Source organism: Mobula birostris, chromosome 24 (genome assembly GCF_030028105.1).
Source record: "Mobula birostris isolate sMobBir1 chromosome 24, sMobBir1.hap1, whole genome shotgun sequence".
Lineage (NCBI taxonomy): Eukaryota > Metazoa > Chordata > Chondrichthyes > Myliobatiformes > Myliobatidae > Mobula > Mobula birostris.
The window spans coordinates 23,575,989-23,593,480 of record NC_092393.1 but is presented as its reverse complement, the minus strand read 5'-3'; the positions used below and the strand labels follow the sequence as shown (position 1 = coordinate 23,593,480).

General features: G+C 40.1%; 1 protein-coding gene across 4 annotated transcripts in view; it reads right to left on the bottom strand.

Annotated features, from left to right (window-relative positions):
* Positions 1–3,198, bottom strand: part of foxk2b (forkhead box K2b) — a 117,263-nt gene extending 114,065 nt beyond the window's left edge. For all 4 annotated transcript variants that reach the window (XR_011883012.1, XR_011883013.1, XR_011883014.1 and 1 more), the window contains exon 1: positions 2,539–3,198. Coding sequence is in view for 1 of the 4 variants with exons in the window: in XM_072242117.1 (XP_072098218.1) it covers positions 2,539–3,050 (512 nt within the window). In the remaining 3 variants the exon portion in view is untranslated. The remainder of the gene's footprint in view (positions 1–2,538) is intronic.
* Between the last annotated feature and the right edge of the window lie 14,294 nt (positions 3,199–17,492).

The window sequence follows — 17,492 nt, the reverse complement described above, 5'->3', positions numbered from 1 at the left end:
AAAAACTTATCAAAGAATTTGCTCTACTTAATATGGGGAGAGAGCCCATTTACTTATTTAGAGATACAGCGTGGAACAGGCTCAGAATAAAGCACACTGTGTGCCTCTCTTCATTGGCAAATCATATAAATAGGACAGTATGCTAGGACCAAACAAAATAGTTATTTCATAAAACAAGTTTTTTCATCAACAGTATGCATAATTGGCAGCTAATGGAATGCGTTATGTACTAACAGGTTACAGTTATATCACACAAACCTTTGCTACATGTCTATTCTTTCAACTGAAAACATCAAATGGCTGTTATAATGACATCAACCATACTGAGAACATCCACTGCAAAGTAATACAAATGCTTGCTAGATCACATATGGCTTCAATTTGGCAAACAGTTTACAGTAATACAAATCCAAGGAAACAATAACATCCACTTATGAATATAGAGCTTTCTTTTTAAAGGAAGACTAATCCAGCAACAGTTACAGTGATTCATCAGGTGCTAAATCCTCTCTTAGTTCTTTTGCATGACTGGTGTAAATTTGATCAAAGGCTAAAGCAGAGCAATTAATTTACAAAAATATATCTCAACAATTATATTACAGCGTAAAGAATCAAACCAAGATCTGTTTTCTTCCACCCCCCCCCCAGATGGGCAGACAAAAAAAGACCAGTTTCTCCATGAAATCATACAAACATTTGTATATCTGTCATTTCTCTTTCTTCCCCACGCCCTTGCCAATACTTCTATGTCCAGCAACCTCCCAAAAATAAAGAAATAGAAAATATTTCCATCGCCATTCAGGGGAACAAAGCAAGAGTGTGAAAAATTCCTCATACAATCATAACCTGTTGAGGAAATCACTCATCCAAATAGTTATCAGTTCAACAAAAAACTGATCTTCAATATATTCAGAGGCTTCCAGACCATAGGATACAAACAGCTGGGAGAAGGAAGCATAATTTAATAAAGAAGGTTAAGATGTTTTTAAAAGAGTTAGCCTATTGGACTTGCAGAAAACAAAAGATTCTATTAAGTACACATTTGGCTAATGAAAACTATTTTTCAAACACTTTAAGTCATTTTGTACCAAATTCTTTGAAGCAGCTTCATCCTGAAATTAACATCAAGAGTAGAACATTACTAAAGACTTAGATCTACAAGTGAGAGTGCCTCTAGGAGGTGGGCAAACTGCTAGAACTTTAAATTTTAAAACTTGAAAATAAAGTTCTAACTAATTTCATTCCACAAATAGATGAAGTGGATATTCCACATATTTTGACAGCAATAAAATGCTTGAGACAATCAAACATGTGAAAGATACATTGCTCAGCCCTTCAAGAGGCCCTAAGCTGCTTGCATCCTAATACAATTTTGTTTAGACTGACAGGACTCTTTATTCAACCTGCACAAAGATGATGAGTTTGAATATTCCTGGACCCTCATTCAAAAACTAACACAAAATCCTCCCACTTTTCTAGCTCAAATTGGATCCAGACTGAATTTGAAAAAATGAAACAAGATTTTAAAAAATCATACAATGTATCAACACTAACGAAATTATTTTAAGTAAAACTTATTAAGTACAAATCAATACAAGTTTATGTTTTCTTGTATTACTGTATACTGTATTATGAACTGGTCTTGAAAAATTTCCTATGGAAAAGTAGTTAACTTTTCAGATACTGCCGGGCTTGTTTGGAATTTCAACTATGCATTTTGATTTTTAAATTAAACGGCTGTATGCCCACTATGGACACCAATTAAAAATATTTCCCGATCGTCATTTTTGTTCGATAAATGTTGATTTTATGCTTTTATACGGCCTTGCAATAGTGAACCCATCTGCATGGGGGTGATGATTATGGTTTACTGAGAAATAGCACCTGCAATAATGCAGGTGCTTAAAGAAAAAAAATCGCATACACGTAACAACGATCAAAATTATTTTTCAGAACTTCGCAAAACGTATCCAACTTTAACTATGAAGTCTGTCAGAAAACACGAACACACCCAGTCTACTTTCATGTCCCACGAACATGGTAACTTAGGTTAATGACCTCGCAAGGTTAAATACCCAACACTTCACCAGAAAAAAATTGCAAAACTACACCTTTAAATCAATATTTGAGAGTCAATATATACATACGGGATTTCCACAAACCACAACACGTGTTTGAATTCCATAGCTCACACGTGTAGTTATATACATGATTAAACAAAAAATACTACATACTATAATTAGCATCTATAAATTTAATCAAAAAATCTTTATTTATATTTCTGATGTGAGTATACGATCTCCAAACGGTCCCTGTAACCACACGTGCATTAAAATCTTATCACTGCATGAACATGGCCGATTTAAGGGTGGTAAATCAAGGTTAATGCTGATGTGTTATCGATTGCTCTCTGCGGCCGTGGCCTACAGGGGATGGTCCTCAAGACAGTTCCCAGCTCCACATCGCAAATCCCCTTCATTCCTGACCCCCCAAAAAAATAACCCAGCCCAGCTCCTCGACCCCAGCCCTCATACTCACACCCGGGGCAGCTGCAGCGGCGGCGCTCCTCGCCGCTGGAAGACACCGTCCACGAATACCCCGTTCTTGCCCAAACACTTCAGGAAAAAGCCGGCGGCAGCTGCCTCTCCGCCCCGAAAGATCTCCAAGTGCCTGCGGGAGATGAAGCTGGAGTGGCCCATGTTGACGTCCACCTGGCCCTGGCTCGAGTTGCGGCCGATGGTCACGCTCCTCTTCTTCATCAGAAACTCAAAGTCGCGGCCCTCCAACCGGGCCAGCACCTCGGGCCCGGGCTGGTGCCGGTGTCCAGAGGCCGCCCCGCCAGCCGATGGCGAGGAATTCGAGCCGTCGCAGGCGCTACTCAAGTCCTCCTCGGGGTCCCAGTGAACCTGAACCCGGGACGGGCTGCAAGGAGCCGACTTGAGGGCCAGTAGGGCCCGAGCCCCGCAGTCTGTGCTGCTGCTGCTGCCGTTATTGACGGCGCTGGATGCCGAATCGCTTAGACCCGCTGTGGAGGCAGTTGCCGCGGCCATTCTTAAGATGATTATATTTAATCTGTCTTTTTAAAAATTAACGGGATTTTTTTTTCTTCCACAACAGCAGCAGCGGCGGCAGCCGAAGGGGGGAGTGAAACGACAGCAGGCAAACTTGATGCCGGAAAGAACGTCAGACCTACGATTGAGCGACAACAGCGCTCGGCCAATCAGCCCCCGGAACAAGTGTACCGATGCAAAGGGTGATCGCCCTCCTTGCCAATCAATGACGAGGACAGAGGTGGGTCTTTAAGCTCCATCAAGTTAGATTGTAGTAGAGGGCCGGGGCTGCGGAGAGTTGGGCAAAGGAGAAGGAGGCGATAAAACACGGCATGGTCTCCAAGGACAGGACTCCACCTTCATTCTAATAACGTGCATAATAGCCACGTTCCCAAAACAATTTCCCATCCAATAGATAAAATACCCTATTATTGAGTAAAGAGACTAATGAAATAAAACTATAATTAAATCATCCAGAATAATTCCCAACCTAATGTCCATACTTGACCCGAATTATACATTTTCTCATAATTTTACAGCCCTCAGAGTTAAATGTGTGGCAGGATAATGGAATTGCACATGTAACTGTGCAGGAGGCACACACCAATGCACAGAGGTCGTGTCATAGTTTTCCTTGCCTTTTGATATGTGGAATGGAGTTCCACTGGTCCGGGTTTTAAGGCCAGCTGCAGCCTTTGGTTTTACTAATGGAGGGCGTCCGAAATTTTAAAAATACCAAAGAAAACCGGGAGTCGGCGGGCCGGACTTGGCCCAGGCCCGGGCTCGGGCCGCAACGTGTGGCGAGAGTTGAGTTGGCTTGCAGGGATGCGCGGCTCTGCGTTTCGGGCATCATTCGGCGCCTCAGTTTGCACCCTCAGACATGTGCTCGGTGGAAGCGGTGATGTCAGCGACGCTGTCTGGCCCGGGTGACCAAGGCGGGGAGTGTTTGTAAACACTGAGTAACAGCGAGGGAGGGGCATCCCAGGGAGGCGGCACTCGCTACACTCTGCAGCCAATGGGCTCGCCGCATCCTTCGCCCCGCTGATACTTGCACTTTGAAGCTTTACGTGGAGAAGTATGAAACCTGCAGCAAAACAAAGCCGTTCTGATATAGGCTACATCGGTTGACACATTAAATGCAATATTGCAAAGGTGCTACATTGCCAGAGGTGTCTCTTGAAATGAGACGCGTTGTATCATTCTGTTATTTTGCATCCGACGCTGCATTTATTGTTGTATTTATTATTAACTTTTATACTGTTTATTCTGCGAGATTCACCGAAACAAGGAATTTCATTGCATGCTGGTGTATATGACAATAATCTGAATCTGCCTGTAATGCTAAGAAACAGATGAGGTAGCATCGCACTGTTAGTTGTGGTGGCTAGTTGTACAGCCCCGCAAACACTTGAAAGATACATTGTTTAAGGAAGCCACAGAAATATCATGCAATGTATTAAAGCGATGATCCTATGAATATATAGAACAGCCACTCACTACGTATGTGTACACAAAACAACTCTAAATGTAAACGAAGCCATATACAATTTTGTTTTAATTGTGTATATTTTTATGATTATATGTGAAATTTTTAAAAAGTTGTGAGGGATGCTGTGTGGAAATTGACTGCTGCATTTAATTACATCAATAGCTCCACAGTTGGTTACCCTATTGAAGATGGGATAGATAATAGAGAAGCTTTGGAATAGACATGCCCATAAGTAACAAAAACATGAATCAGAATATATCAATTTCTCCAATAAATCAACTACATAAATCTTGGGGATAGACTCATTTTGCAGATTTCTTTATTTGCTGCTTTCGCACATGCGCAGGGTTTTCTCGAATTATGTAATTAAACAAACATGCTCGTGTGACCTTCCTGACCATTCCAACAGTACTTATAAACTGAACTTTAGATCTTTATACAATGGCTTCGGCATTAGATTGTAATACTGTATTACAAGTGAAATGAGGCATGTCAGAGAGCAGTTTCGGCTACCTTGGCTCTGCTGACCATCTATTACTTCCCTTACCAATACTGACTCCAGTTCCCAGTAATTCTATAGTATGACATTTAAGACACTCACTTAAATAGAACCTGCCTCCACCACCCCTCAGGAAGTTCATTTCAGATTTCAGCCACCTTCCAGATGAAAAAAAAAACTCTGACTCTCCCTACCCCTGTCCTTAAACTTACGCCTCTGTTCATATATACCTATGCTAAGCAGAACATTTTCTCATTAAACATCCTATGCCTCTTATAATTTTGTATATCCCCAAAAAATCACCCCAAAAAACTATTTCCCTCACATCACCAGTCTTTATGTTATGTGCAAACCTAATAGTTATATTTCCTAAGTTCACATCCAAATTGTTAATGTACAGAAGTTCTAGCACTGATCACAGACTTCCGATCACATGAACAACTCTTTGCCTGTAAGCACCTATTCAATGTTGGATCCCATTTGCTAAATTGCTCTGGATCCCATAGGCTCTCATGTTGGATGACCAGTCTCCCATACATACTAAAGCATCAATTATACCCACATTGACACAATTGGTTACCTCCTTGAAATTTTCTGTCAAATTTGTCAGTAAGGACTTCCCCTTAACAAAACCATATTGGCTACCTCTGACCAATCCCTGACTCTCCAACTGAGATTAATTCTATCTTTCAGAATTTTTCCAATGTGATGGACAATTATGACAAACATGAGAACATTTGCAAACATGAGAACATGCTATCCTGAAGAAGAGTCCCAGCCCAAAACATCGACTGTTTACTCCATTCCATAGATACTGCTTGGCTTGCTGAGCTCCTCCAGCATCTTGTATGTGTGGGATGGGTTGTGAGTTGGGAATCTCAGTTCAAGGTAAACTAGACTGTCAAAGTTGTATAAAATCAGAGACTAAAAACAGAAAATACTGGAAATACACTGTAGGTCAGGTAGAACAGAACCAATGTCTCACGTTAAACATCTTTCATTAGTCTTCTTTTATTTCAGATATCCAGTATCTACAAGTTCCATTCGCTTTCCTTTACAGTGTTCTGCCATCTTCCAGAAGCCTTTGTTACTTTAAATGTTTGAAATCTCTCCAAATATCTCTCTTTTGAAACTCAACATAGTTCAAAAAATACATATCAAATTTGATGTTTCCTATCCCAGTTTTATAGGTTAAAGCTATTCTGCATACAATTTTTCATTTATAATATAGTCCTTACTTACTTGATCTTTAAACAAAAAATAGAGTGATGATTGTTACACTAAAAGATTTCTTTCCAGTGTTTTATTATTTCTAATATTCAGTTGATGCGATTCTGCAATCTATCAATCAAAGTATATATTATAAATATATAATATATATTATAAATTTATCAATTTTATTAAACACACTGGCAGATGATGCTGAAAGTAACTGAATGTGGCAACATGCATGTTATTATTGCAGAAATCAACCGGACATTTGTAGCCTGGAAGACTTAACTAATCAATAATAAATCATCAGGCATTCCAGCTGATTTACGTTGCTCCACTAGTAACTTTGGAAAGAGCAGCATCTCCACTTTAATCTGCATGTGATTTTCATGACAATGTTACACTTACTGTACATGGTGATAGTCTATGAGGCTTATCATATATGCTCCCTTTTAGTTAATTAAACCAAACATGTTGGAAACACTGAAGAGGTCAAAAGAATTCTGTTGAAATAGAGAGTTAGTATGTCATGTTGAAGACCCTTCATCATAACTGAGAAAGGGAGATAGCAAGTTAATTTAAAATATGAGAGAGAAAGAGAAAGAGAGAGAGAGAGAGAGAGAGAGAGAGAGAGAGAGAGAGAGAGAGAGAGAGAGAAATTAGAATGTACAAAGCAATTATCTCTAGCAATTGGATGTCCTCAAGGTTGCCATGGGGATAGGTTGTTGATGAAACAAACTGGTCGATGGAGTTCATTTGGGCAGTTGGATGGAGAAACAGAAAAAAACTTGAAAGATGTCATATGAAGACTGTTAGAAAAAGAACCGAGCAAAAAATAGGAGAGCTGCAAAATGCAGAGATGTGGGGGCTACTAAGCATGTCAGGCTATACTAAAGGAAAGAGAAAAACTGTGTTTATATGGATAGCCTAGTACAGAAATGGCCCAGTTCTGTTATAGTAACTTACCTAAAGCTGCTTAGTCCAACACTGAGTCTGGAAGGTCACAATGTGTCCAGAGATAAGATGGGATTGGCCTTTTCATGACAGTTCAGGATTCCAGAGGAAGATAGGTCAGATGGGTATGGACTGGAGAATTAAAGTGGTAGCTAACAAGAAGCTCAGGGCTAAACCAGCAGAATGAATACAGATGCTCTTGATCACTCCCTCTACCTTTGGTTTCTCCAAATCAGATAATCTTGTGTGAACAACGAATGCAAGATCTGACACTGGACAAAGCGCAAGTGAATCCATGTATTACTTGGAATGACTCTTTGGGTCCTTAGGTGATGCAAAGTGAAAATGTGTTGTATCTCCTAAGGCTGTATGGGAAAATGCTACGAAAGGGATCTGGCTTGATGGAGACGGTAGAACAAACCAGGCACATGCAAAAGGAATGATTCTTTTGGAATCTTGTTGCTGGTGGTACTAGTTGTGAAGTGTGATGTTTTGAATGCAGAACTGGAAAGTGAAGTGAAGTCCAGGGAACTCAATCTTTGTTCTGCTAGCAGGGAAGGAGGTGAAGGAAGCAGGATATCTAGAGCTTATAAATATGCCCCTGCTTCACTCCTAATGTCTTTTTTTCTTCAATGTTCTTATTCTTTCCCTTTATTTCTCAAAGTATTTCATTTAGTATTATATTCATCTGCTCACTTTCATATTTCTTCTCAATCCATCTCTATTTAACTATTAATTTATTTGCTTAAAAAGTCCACTGATCAGACGTGCTAGATATTCTGTTACCACAACAACCTCTCCTTCTTTGTCACAGCAACAATACTTGAAGGGCAAATATTACAAAATCTGGACATGCAGCTTTAAGACTCTGGATTACACAAGAAGAAGGTCATTCTAGCAAAATCCAGGCAAATAAACTTCCAGCAATCTGACATTGAAAAAGTACATCCAACCCCACTATCATCAATGTTAACATACACAAGCTAGAAAGGCAAGGAAACGGCTGCCAACAACATTCTGACATTATTTATTCAAGGATCATTACATACTCCAAGTTAAAATGCAGTCTTGCTTATACTCCAACAATGTTGTTTACCAGAAGATTCAAAATAACAATCTAAGTTGGTAGATGGTTTAATTCTTTTTAATGTGGTATGCTTATTAAAATTTATACGCAAGTGTAGGAATTAAAGCAGCAAATTCACTGATTAGATTGATTTTTCTAAGGGTGTTTGTGAAAATGCTTGTTGTAGCAAAAGTTTCTGATATTGATTCTAATATTATTATTGACGATTGATTACTGTGGATGATTTTCTTTCTGTTGGGTTTCCAGTAAGTTGGGTTTCTTGTACTTGGAATAATGGAAAGGGTGTAAACAGTATCACAGAATTGCTGAATAATTTATTTATTCAGTAAAGAACAAAATAGCAGTCATATTCCATTCTGCAGTAGTTTCAGAGCAAGTTCTTTGATCTTAGAGAAGATAGACAAGTTTAATCTTTAAAGCAACCAAGTAGTTTCTTTCCGCCCATCAGAGTAGACAATAAGCACTTATTTGTAACAGTATCTGATGTAGCTCCAACTCAATGTAAACAATAAGACATAGGAACAGAATTAAGCCATTTGTCCCATTGAATCTGCTCTGATATTCAATCTTGGCTGATATATTTTCTTCTCAGCCCCAGACACTTGCCTTCTCCCTGTAACCTTTGAGCCTTACTACACAAGAGCCTATTAACCTCTGCCTTAAATATACCCAATGACAAGGCTTCGACAGCTGTCTGTGACAATGAATTCCACAGATTCACCAATTCCTGGCAAAATAAATTCCGCCTCATCTCTGTGCTAATGGGTCATCCTTGTATTCTAGGGCTGTGCCTTCCGGTCCCAGACACCCCCCCCCCCCCCATAAGAACCATCTTCTCCACATTTACTCTATCTAGCCCTTTCAACCTGCCGGTTGCTGAAATTTACTTCTATTCCAGAGTAATACTGAGGTCTGACTATCACAGTATACCTCTGATGGACTTCCAATTACCTCCTATGAGCCCAACGTAAACTTGTACGTGTCCTAATTCGTATCAAAATCGTTGCCATCTTCTCTGTGCTCTTACTGATCTGTAATAATTTCTCATTGGGTAATACACAACGAAGCAATAAACTGAAGCAAAAGGAACAGGAAAACAACTCACCAGACTAAAACAAGCTCCCTGGTCAAACTACAAGCAATATCCTCCTCATGTCTCAGAGGTCACTTTAGCGACAGCAGCTCAATGGTCAGAGAGAGATGGAGGCACTTCACAGCTCACTCTCAGCTTTACTCCAAGATTGGCCAAGAAAGACAAACCCATTCATTTGAATCTATAGTTTATGTTTTTATGATATCTTTTATTTTGCTTACCTTTATATTTTAATTAATATCTAGTAGCTTACTTAAATTTAGTCTCTTTCTATTTTAAAAAATGTAAATCTATTTGAATTGTTCCATAATACCCCTGATTACCACAGACAGTTTTAAGACATCAAACACCTCACGATGTTCCAGGGCCAGGAAATCAGGGCCTACCACCTGTGGCCCAGTAGGCCTTGTGATTGGTCATGATCCTCTCTGCTTTGCCTCACAGGATGGCTACAGCAGCCAGGCCAGAGCTCAGTTGGAAGAGTAAGGCTGTACATTGTTTTGGGGTTAGACTGCAGCAAACAGCCTGTCTCTAGTGTCTAGCCCTCAGGTCATAGGTCCTAAACCCTTGGCCCTTTGGTTTTTAAATGTCTTGGAAAACTGAAGATATTTAACAGCAATTGTAGATTTAGATGTAAACAAAAATGGTAAGAGCAGCATATTTTAGCCCAATATTATTGCTTCATGCTCTGGAATTCTCCCTAATTCTTGCATCTCATTGCCTCTCTTCTCTCCATATTAAACATTGGAAAAGCTAACTCTTGAATTTAAGCTTCATTCACTTTTACATACCTCAGATTGCAATGGTGCCACATCCCTTTTCACTTATGTGGATCACCATCAGACACTCCACACTATGAGGGCAATACACAGATCTAAGTTGTAATTGCTGAATCAGTAGCGGGGGCAAACAGAGGGAGACAATCAGAATGGGAAACCTGGAACTAATAACGTTGAAGTCACTCATGGGCTAGAGAAACAGTGCTGTGTTTTTGGCATTAGCTCCACCACATTATATTTTCTTGTTTTGTATATTGAACACTTCCTTAGCTTATAATTCTAGGGAATCAAAGAAAGGAGACATTTTAGAATTTTGCTGCATTACAGCATATACCCTACAAAAAACAATCTTACCCACCTCAGTGCTTCCAAAACATGGACTTACTGTAGCAGAAAAATCAAAACACTGGAGAGATACTGTACTTAATTTTCCCTGCAGTCACTTTTACAGCTACACAGAACAACCATTGCTTTGAGCAGGAAATTTTTACATGGCCTGAAAACTGCACGGTTTCGGTGTTCAGCAAACCGGTGATTTAGCATCAGTGACTTCCATTCTGTGTTTATTGCTACAATTTGTGGTAGCGTTGTACCTTGAAATGCTGACAATGTAAATATATTGAAGCTCTAAAATGTTTCAAAGTAAATATCGGGGCACATTTATTATTTAGATGTAAAACCCTGGTTTCAGACAATCCATTATTTTATTAATACAGTTATTCTGTTAGGTATTTTATTTTCTGCATATTTGCTCGAAGTACAATAAGTGTCCCTTTAATTACATTATACAATTGGGTATTTATTTCTTTTTTACTGTTTAAAATAAATACCTTGGTTGATTAATTTAGGCTTGTTGAATTAGCTAATAGGGTTTCTCTTGTTAACATTTTTTTTATGAGGGTGTGTGGGAAAAGATTGGGAAAGCCATTTTCGAGGGAGCATGGGATTGAAGAAGGAGAAAAAAGGAAAATGACAATGGCAACAAACTTCGGAGAAGAACATAGTAAAACGCTCACAGAACCCATTTAGAAGGATAGATACTGATGTCGGAAAATCCTCATGCAGACAATGTTCTCATGGAGAATGTGCAGATAACTTTTAATTAGCTGGTTAGCACACAACATTGAAGAAAGTTCAATGTTTTTCCTTGGAATTTGCATAAATATTTGTTTCGCTGGGACAGGTTCTTCAGCTCAAAACTGTTTCATGTTGGGAGTAAACAAAGTCAAGTAAATTGGATTGATTATGCAACAATGAGCTCCAACAATTACATGGCATGCTATGGATTAATATTTAAATATGTTGGGCATTTTCTTTATTTTGTATTGTATAGTACTATTGTGTTTGTTACCCCCCTCCCTATGGCTGGCACCTGACAGCCCAGGGAGATGTGGAAAACTTGATACAGGGCTGCCAAACTTGAGGTAGACCTGTGGAACTCAAGACCGACACGGGGAACTCGAGACAAACCTGGTGATCTTGAGACATTGAATAAATCTAGGAAACATAGAGTAAAGCTGGGAAACATAGAATAAAACTCAGGATCATTGAATAAACTTTAGAAACATGGAATAAAACAGGAACATTGAATGCACTTCAGAAGCATGGAATAAAACTCAGGAACAGTGCATAAACCTTGGAAACATTGAATAAAACTCAGAAACATGGAATACTTCTTGGAAACATTGAATAGACCTCAGAAACTTGGAGGGCCATGGGAGACCAAGGAAACTTTGGTGGCCTAGAAAACCTTGGAAAAAACCTAGAATGTAGACTAGGGAAGCTTGGAATGTGAACTCGAGAAACTGGGAATGTAGAGTCAAGACGCCCAGAAGCCAACCAAGGTCCGGATGTCACTGTACAATCTTGATGGGTCCGTCAGTAACGGTGTGCACTGGCAAAGACTGAACTCAAGTGCAGAGGGAAAACAGACTCTCGTGTGCAGATGGCAACCAGGATTTGTTACTAAGAGTTCCAACAAAACCTCCTGGCTCAGCAGAGCGACAGCACGAAACGCAACATTCTCAAAGTTAGGAGCAAGCGCTATAAGCGCTAATTGGGAGTCTGCTCAAACCCATGCCGTTCAAAATAAACTCAACAAGATTAAGCAGAATGCACAGGGCTTAACAGCTCTTGTTAAGACAACAATGAACAAGTACAGGTGCTCTGGAAACCTCAGAGTCAAATACTCTCCAGCTCCCCGCACTGGCCCAAAAGGCTCATTACATAAAGGCTATGTGCACAGGAGCATTGCAGTTACTGTGCAACTGTGTATCTGCACAGCTTAGAAGGAACAGTGGAAATACCACAAGACTTCTTAACAATCCTTCAAATCTATTGCTAGATAAATAAGCCACTTTCAGCTTCCTCTTTAGCTGATATCTCCAAGACTGATGCCTTAATTATACCTGCTCAGCTCAGAAAGGCTGTCAATTTTTGCATCCTCGATAGCAGATGATGAAATAGAAACTCAAAATAAGTCTATTATCGGGGACATATGCAATGAAATTTGTTGTTTTGCGGCAGCAGTGGTGAAATACATAAAGCATAAATTAAAATTTAAAAATATATTTTTCAGTACATTTAATTATCTATATATATAATTTTTTTATTGAGCTATAGTATGGAATAAAATACTCTTACACACAAATATACTCAGTGATCACTTTGTTAGGCACACCAACCAATCAGGCAGCAGCAACACTATGCATGCAGACAAGAGGTTTTGTTCAGTCCAAACTTCAAAAAAGGGAAGTAATGAGATCTAAGAGATAGAGAAGGCTTGTGAAAAGGGCAATGTTACAATACTCATGGGGGTTTTCAATATGCAGAATCAGAATCAGAATCAGGTTTATTATCACCAGCATGTGATGTGAAATTTGTTAACTTAGCAGCAGCAGTTCAATGAAATACATAATCTGGAAGAAGAAAAATAACAACAATAAATAAATAAATAAATCTTATTCGGTATACTTTATACAGTATACGTATATTGAATAGATTAAAAATCGTGCAATAAACAGAAATACCGTATATTAAATATAAGTGAGGTAGTGTCCAAGAGTTCAATGTCCATTTAGGAATTGGATGGCAGAGGGGAAGAAGCTGTTCCTGAATCGCTGAGTGTGTTCCTTCAGGCTTCTGTACCTCCTACCTGATGGTAACAGTGAGAAAAGGGCATGCCCTGGGTGCTGGAGGTCTTTAATAATGGACGCTACCTTTCTGAGACACCGCTCCTTGAAGATGTCCTGGGTACTTTGTAGGCTAGTACCCAAGATGCAGCCGACTAAATTTACATCTCTCTGCAGCTTCTTTCGGTCCTGTGCAGTAGCCCCCTCATACCAGACTGTGATGCATCCTGTCAGAATGCTCTCCACAGTACATCTGTAGAAGTTTTTGAGTGTATTTGTTGACATACCAAATCCCTTCAAACCCCTAATGAAGTATAGCCGCTGTCTTGCATTCTTTATAACTGCATCAATATGTTGGGACCAGGTTAGATCCTCAGAGATCTTGACACCCAGGAACTTGAAGCTGCTCACTCTCTCCACTTCTGATCCCGCTCTGGGGACGGGTATGTGCAGTCTTACCCCTCCAGAAGTCCACAAGTAGATTGGGAAAATCAGGTTGTTGCTGGATCCCAAGAGATTGAATTTGTAGAATGCCTACAAGATGGCTGTTAGAGCAACTTGTGGTTGAGCCTACTAGGGTATCAGCTATTCTGGATAGGGTGTTGTGTAATGAAGTGGATATGATTAGGGAGTTTAAGGTAAAGAAACCCTTAAGAAACAGAGATCATAATATGATAGAATTCACCCTGAAATTTGAGAGGGAGAAGTGAAAGTCATATGTATCAGTATTACAGTAACAGAGGCATGAGAGTGGAGCTGGCTAAAGTTGATTAGAAGGTGACACTAGCTGAGGTGACAGCAGAGCAGCAATGGCTGGAGTTTCTAGGAGCAATTTGGAAAGTGCAGGGTAGATATATCTGAAAGAAGAAAATGTATTTTAAAGGCAGGATGATGTAACCATGGCTGACAAGGGAAGTCAAAGCCAACATAGAAGCAAAAGAGATGGCATATAATAGAGCAAAAATTATTGGGAAGTTAGAGGATTGGGAAACTTAAAAACCAACAGAAGGCAACTAAAAAGCCATGGGGGGGTGGAAAGTTGCAATAGGAAGATAAGCTAGCCAACAATATCAAAGAGGATACCAAATGTTTTTTTCAGATATATAGAGTAAAAGAAAGGCAAGGGTACATATTGGACTGCTGGAAGATGACACTGGAGAGGTAGTAATGGGGATAAGGAAATGGCGGAAAAACTGAGTGTATCAGCCTTCACGGTAGGAAACACTAGCAGTATGCTGGAGGTTCAAGAGTGTCAGGGGGCAGAAGTGAGTGTGGTTGCTATTACTGGGGAGAAGGTGTTTGGGAAACTGAAAGGTCTGTAAGTAGATAAGTCAGCTGGACCAGATTGACTACACCGCAGGGTTCTGAAAGAGCTAGCTGAAGAACTGTGGAGGCATTGGTAATTATCTTTCAAGAATCACTAGATTCAAGAATGGTTCCAGAGAACTGGATAATTGCAAATGTTACTCCACTGTTCAAGAAGGGAGGAAGGCAGAAGAAAGGAAATAATAAGCCAGTTAGCCTGAGCTCAGTGGTTGGGAAGATGTTGGAGTCTATTTTTAAGGATATGGTTTTGGGGTATTTGAAGGCACGTGGTAAAATAGACCAAAGTCAGCATGGTTTCCTTAAGGGAAGATCTTGCCTGAGAAATCTGTTAAAATTCTTGAGAAAATAACAAACAGGATAGACAAAGGAGAATTGGTAGATGTTGTTTATTTGGATTTTCAGAAAGCCCTTGACAAGGTGCCACACGTGAGGGGTTTAACAAGGTAAGAGCCAATGGTATTCCAGGAAAGATAAGAGCATGGATGGGAGATTGGCTGACTGGCAGGAGGCAAAGTGTGGGAAAAAGGGGAGCCTTTTCTGATTGACTGCTGGCGACTAGTGGTGTTCCTCAGATGTCAGTGTTGGAACTGCTTCTTGTTAGGTTGTATGTTAATGTTTTGGATGATGGAATTGATGTTTTTTTTGGCCAAGTTTCTGGGTGATACAAAGATATGTGGAGGCACAGGCAGTGTCGAGGAAGCAGGGAGGCTGCAGAAGGAGTTACACAAATTAAGAGAATGGGCAAAGAAGAGGCAAATGTATTACAGTTTGGGAAGTGTGTGGTCATGCACTTCAGTAGAAAGAATAAAAGCATAGACTATTTTCTAAACAGGAAGAAAATTCAAAAATCTGAGGTGCAAAGGGACTTGGGAGTCCTTGTGCACGCTAATTTGCAGGTTGAGATGGTGATGTGGAAGGTAAGTGCAATGTTAGCACTGGTGAGTTCCCTCAATTTCCCTTTCCTGATGTCCACAATCAATTCCTTGGTATTACTGACATTGTGCAGCATAGCTGCTGCAATATCACTAATCAGCCGATCTATCTCACACATTCATGCCTCCTCCTCATCATCTGAGATTCAGCTGACAACAGTCCTGCCATTGGTGAATTAGTGGATGCCATTTGTACTTGCCACATAGAGACTGTAGAGAGACTGCTTAAAATGGAGGGAGTGTGTTCAGGAAGACATTGAGACTCTCGGGTCAGTTTATTGAGAATCCAGCACGAGTATTGGGAGAAATACACTGTCTCCCAGGCTAACCACATATCTGACCAACAAGCACGATCTGATACACTTGTGACAGAAAATGCAGATCACACTGAGAATCACAGGACTGGTGTAGAAACAAACCATCCACCATCCTGGGCAGAACTGGGATAAATTCAATGGCAGTTTTATTTGATGGTATTCCCTAGTGCGATGGTGCAGTTTCTATGGAGTTGTAAAGCATTGCCAAACACTGGAAGTGCTTTAACCTCACTATGCAGCAATGTGGGTTGGGGTGGGGTTCATGGCAAACCTGAGCCCGTTTGTCAAATCTATTTTAAAACAGCCATCACGTGAACAGTGCTCTTCCTCAGACACTCTGAGAAGACATTTTGAAGATGTGCACATCCTAATTTTACTGCATAAAGTTATATTACAAAGAGGAGATTTGATGGATCATGGAGATGGCTGCAAATCCGAACCAATTGTTGACATAATGGACTGCATATAGGGCAAGGGCTCCCTAGGACTTACAACTTCCTCAGTGGAATTCCTGATGGAAGATGTAGGGACCTGCAGGAGAATGTTAATCCCTACAGATAAGAGGAAGAAAAATCTACACTGACAGAAGGAAAACCACACACAAAATACTGGAGGAATTGAGCAGGTGAGGCAGCATCTTACATAACGAAGGCAAGGCTGGAGGTAAATGCAGAAGTTTGAAGACATTTTCCTGGAATATTGCCTATGTTACGGCATTCTTATAATGCTAATCCCTACTCACATCTGTACAACATTTCTCTCTTCATTTATCCATCTAGCACTAACATCCATCCACAGCTTTATGCAACTTTGTGTTTCACACTCATAGTCACCAGTAGCAAATGCTCTCCATCCACTCACCAAACACTTGCTAGAAATATCAATAATATTGCTTTTCTTTCAGCACACAAAACACTTGGGTGAAACAGAAAACCAGATGTGACTCTTAGATAGATAGATAGATAGATAGATAGACAGATAGACATACTTTATTGATCCCGAGGGAAATTGGGTTTTGTTACAGTTGCACCAACCAATAACCAGTGACATTAACTGTAGGGGAGAAGATGCTAAATACGACAGGAGATTCATGGCCACTTGGTGACAATGCCTTCTCATTCAACCATATGCATACATATTTAATCAAGTGAAAAAAGTCAGCAGTGAGTGACAAATAATCGTGTGAATTAATATAAAATTAATTATTATCTTAGCAGTGTCAGTTGGTTACTTTTATCTCCCATGGGGACTTTATACATCAGCTAGGGAAGGCAGCAGGAGGATCACAAGGTTCCTCTTCGGTAGAAGTCACCAGGGTATTCTCCTTGTTATGCCCATCACTTCCCAGCTCAGATGCTGAAGAGCGTGGCATTGAATAGACGTTTTGCACGGGCGAACGCCGGAAGATGCTACTTAAACAGGGAGCTTTTGGAACAACAACAGAGGGTGTTTGTGATGCTGGTAGGGGTCCCAGATACACTGTGCACACTTGCACTGTGAATGGTGGAACATTAGTGCATCACTTCACAAGTTTCCACAAGGAAATCTTTGCACAAGAAAGAACTGCTAGCTATTCAGAGCAAGAAATAATGTAATTGCATCACTGAGGATTTGGCCCTATGA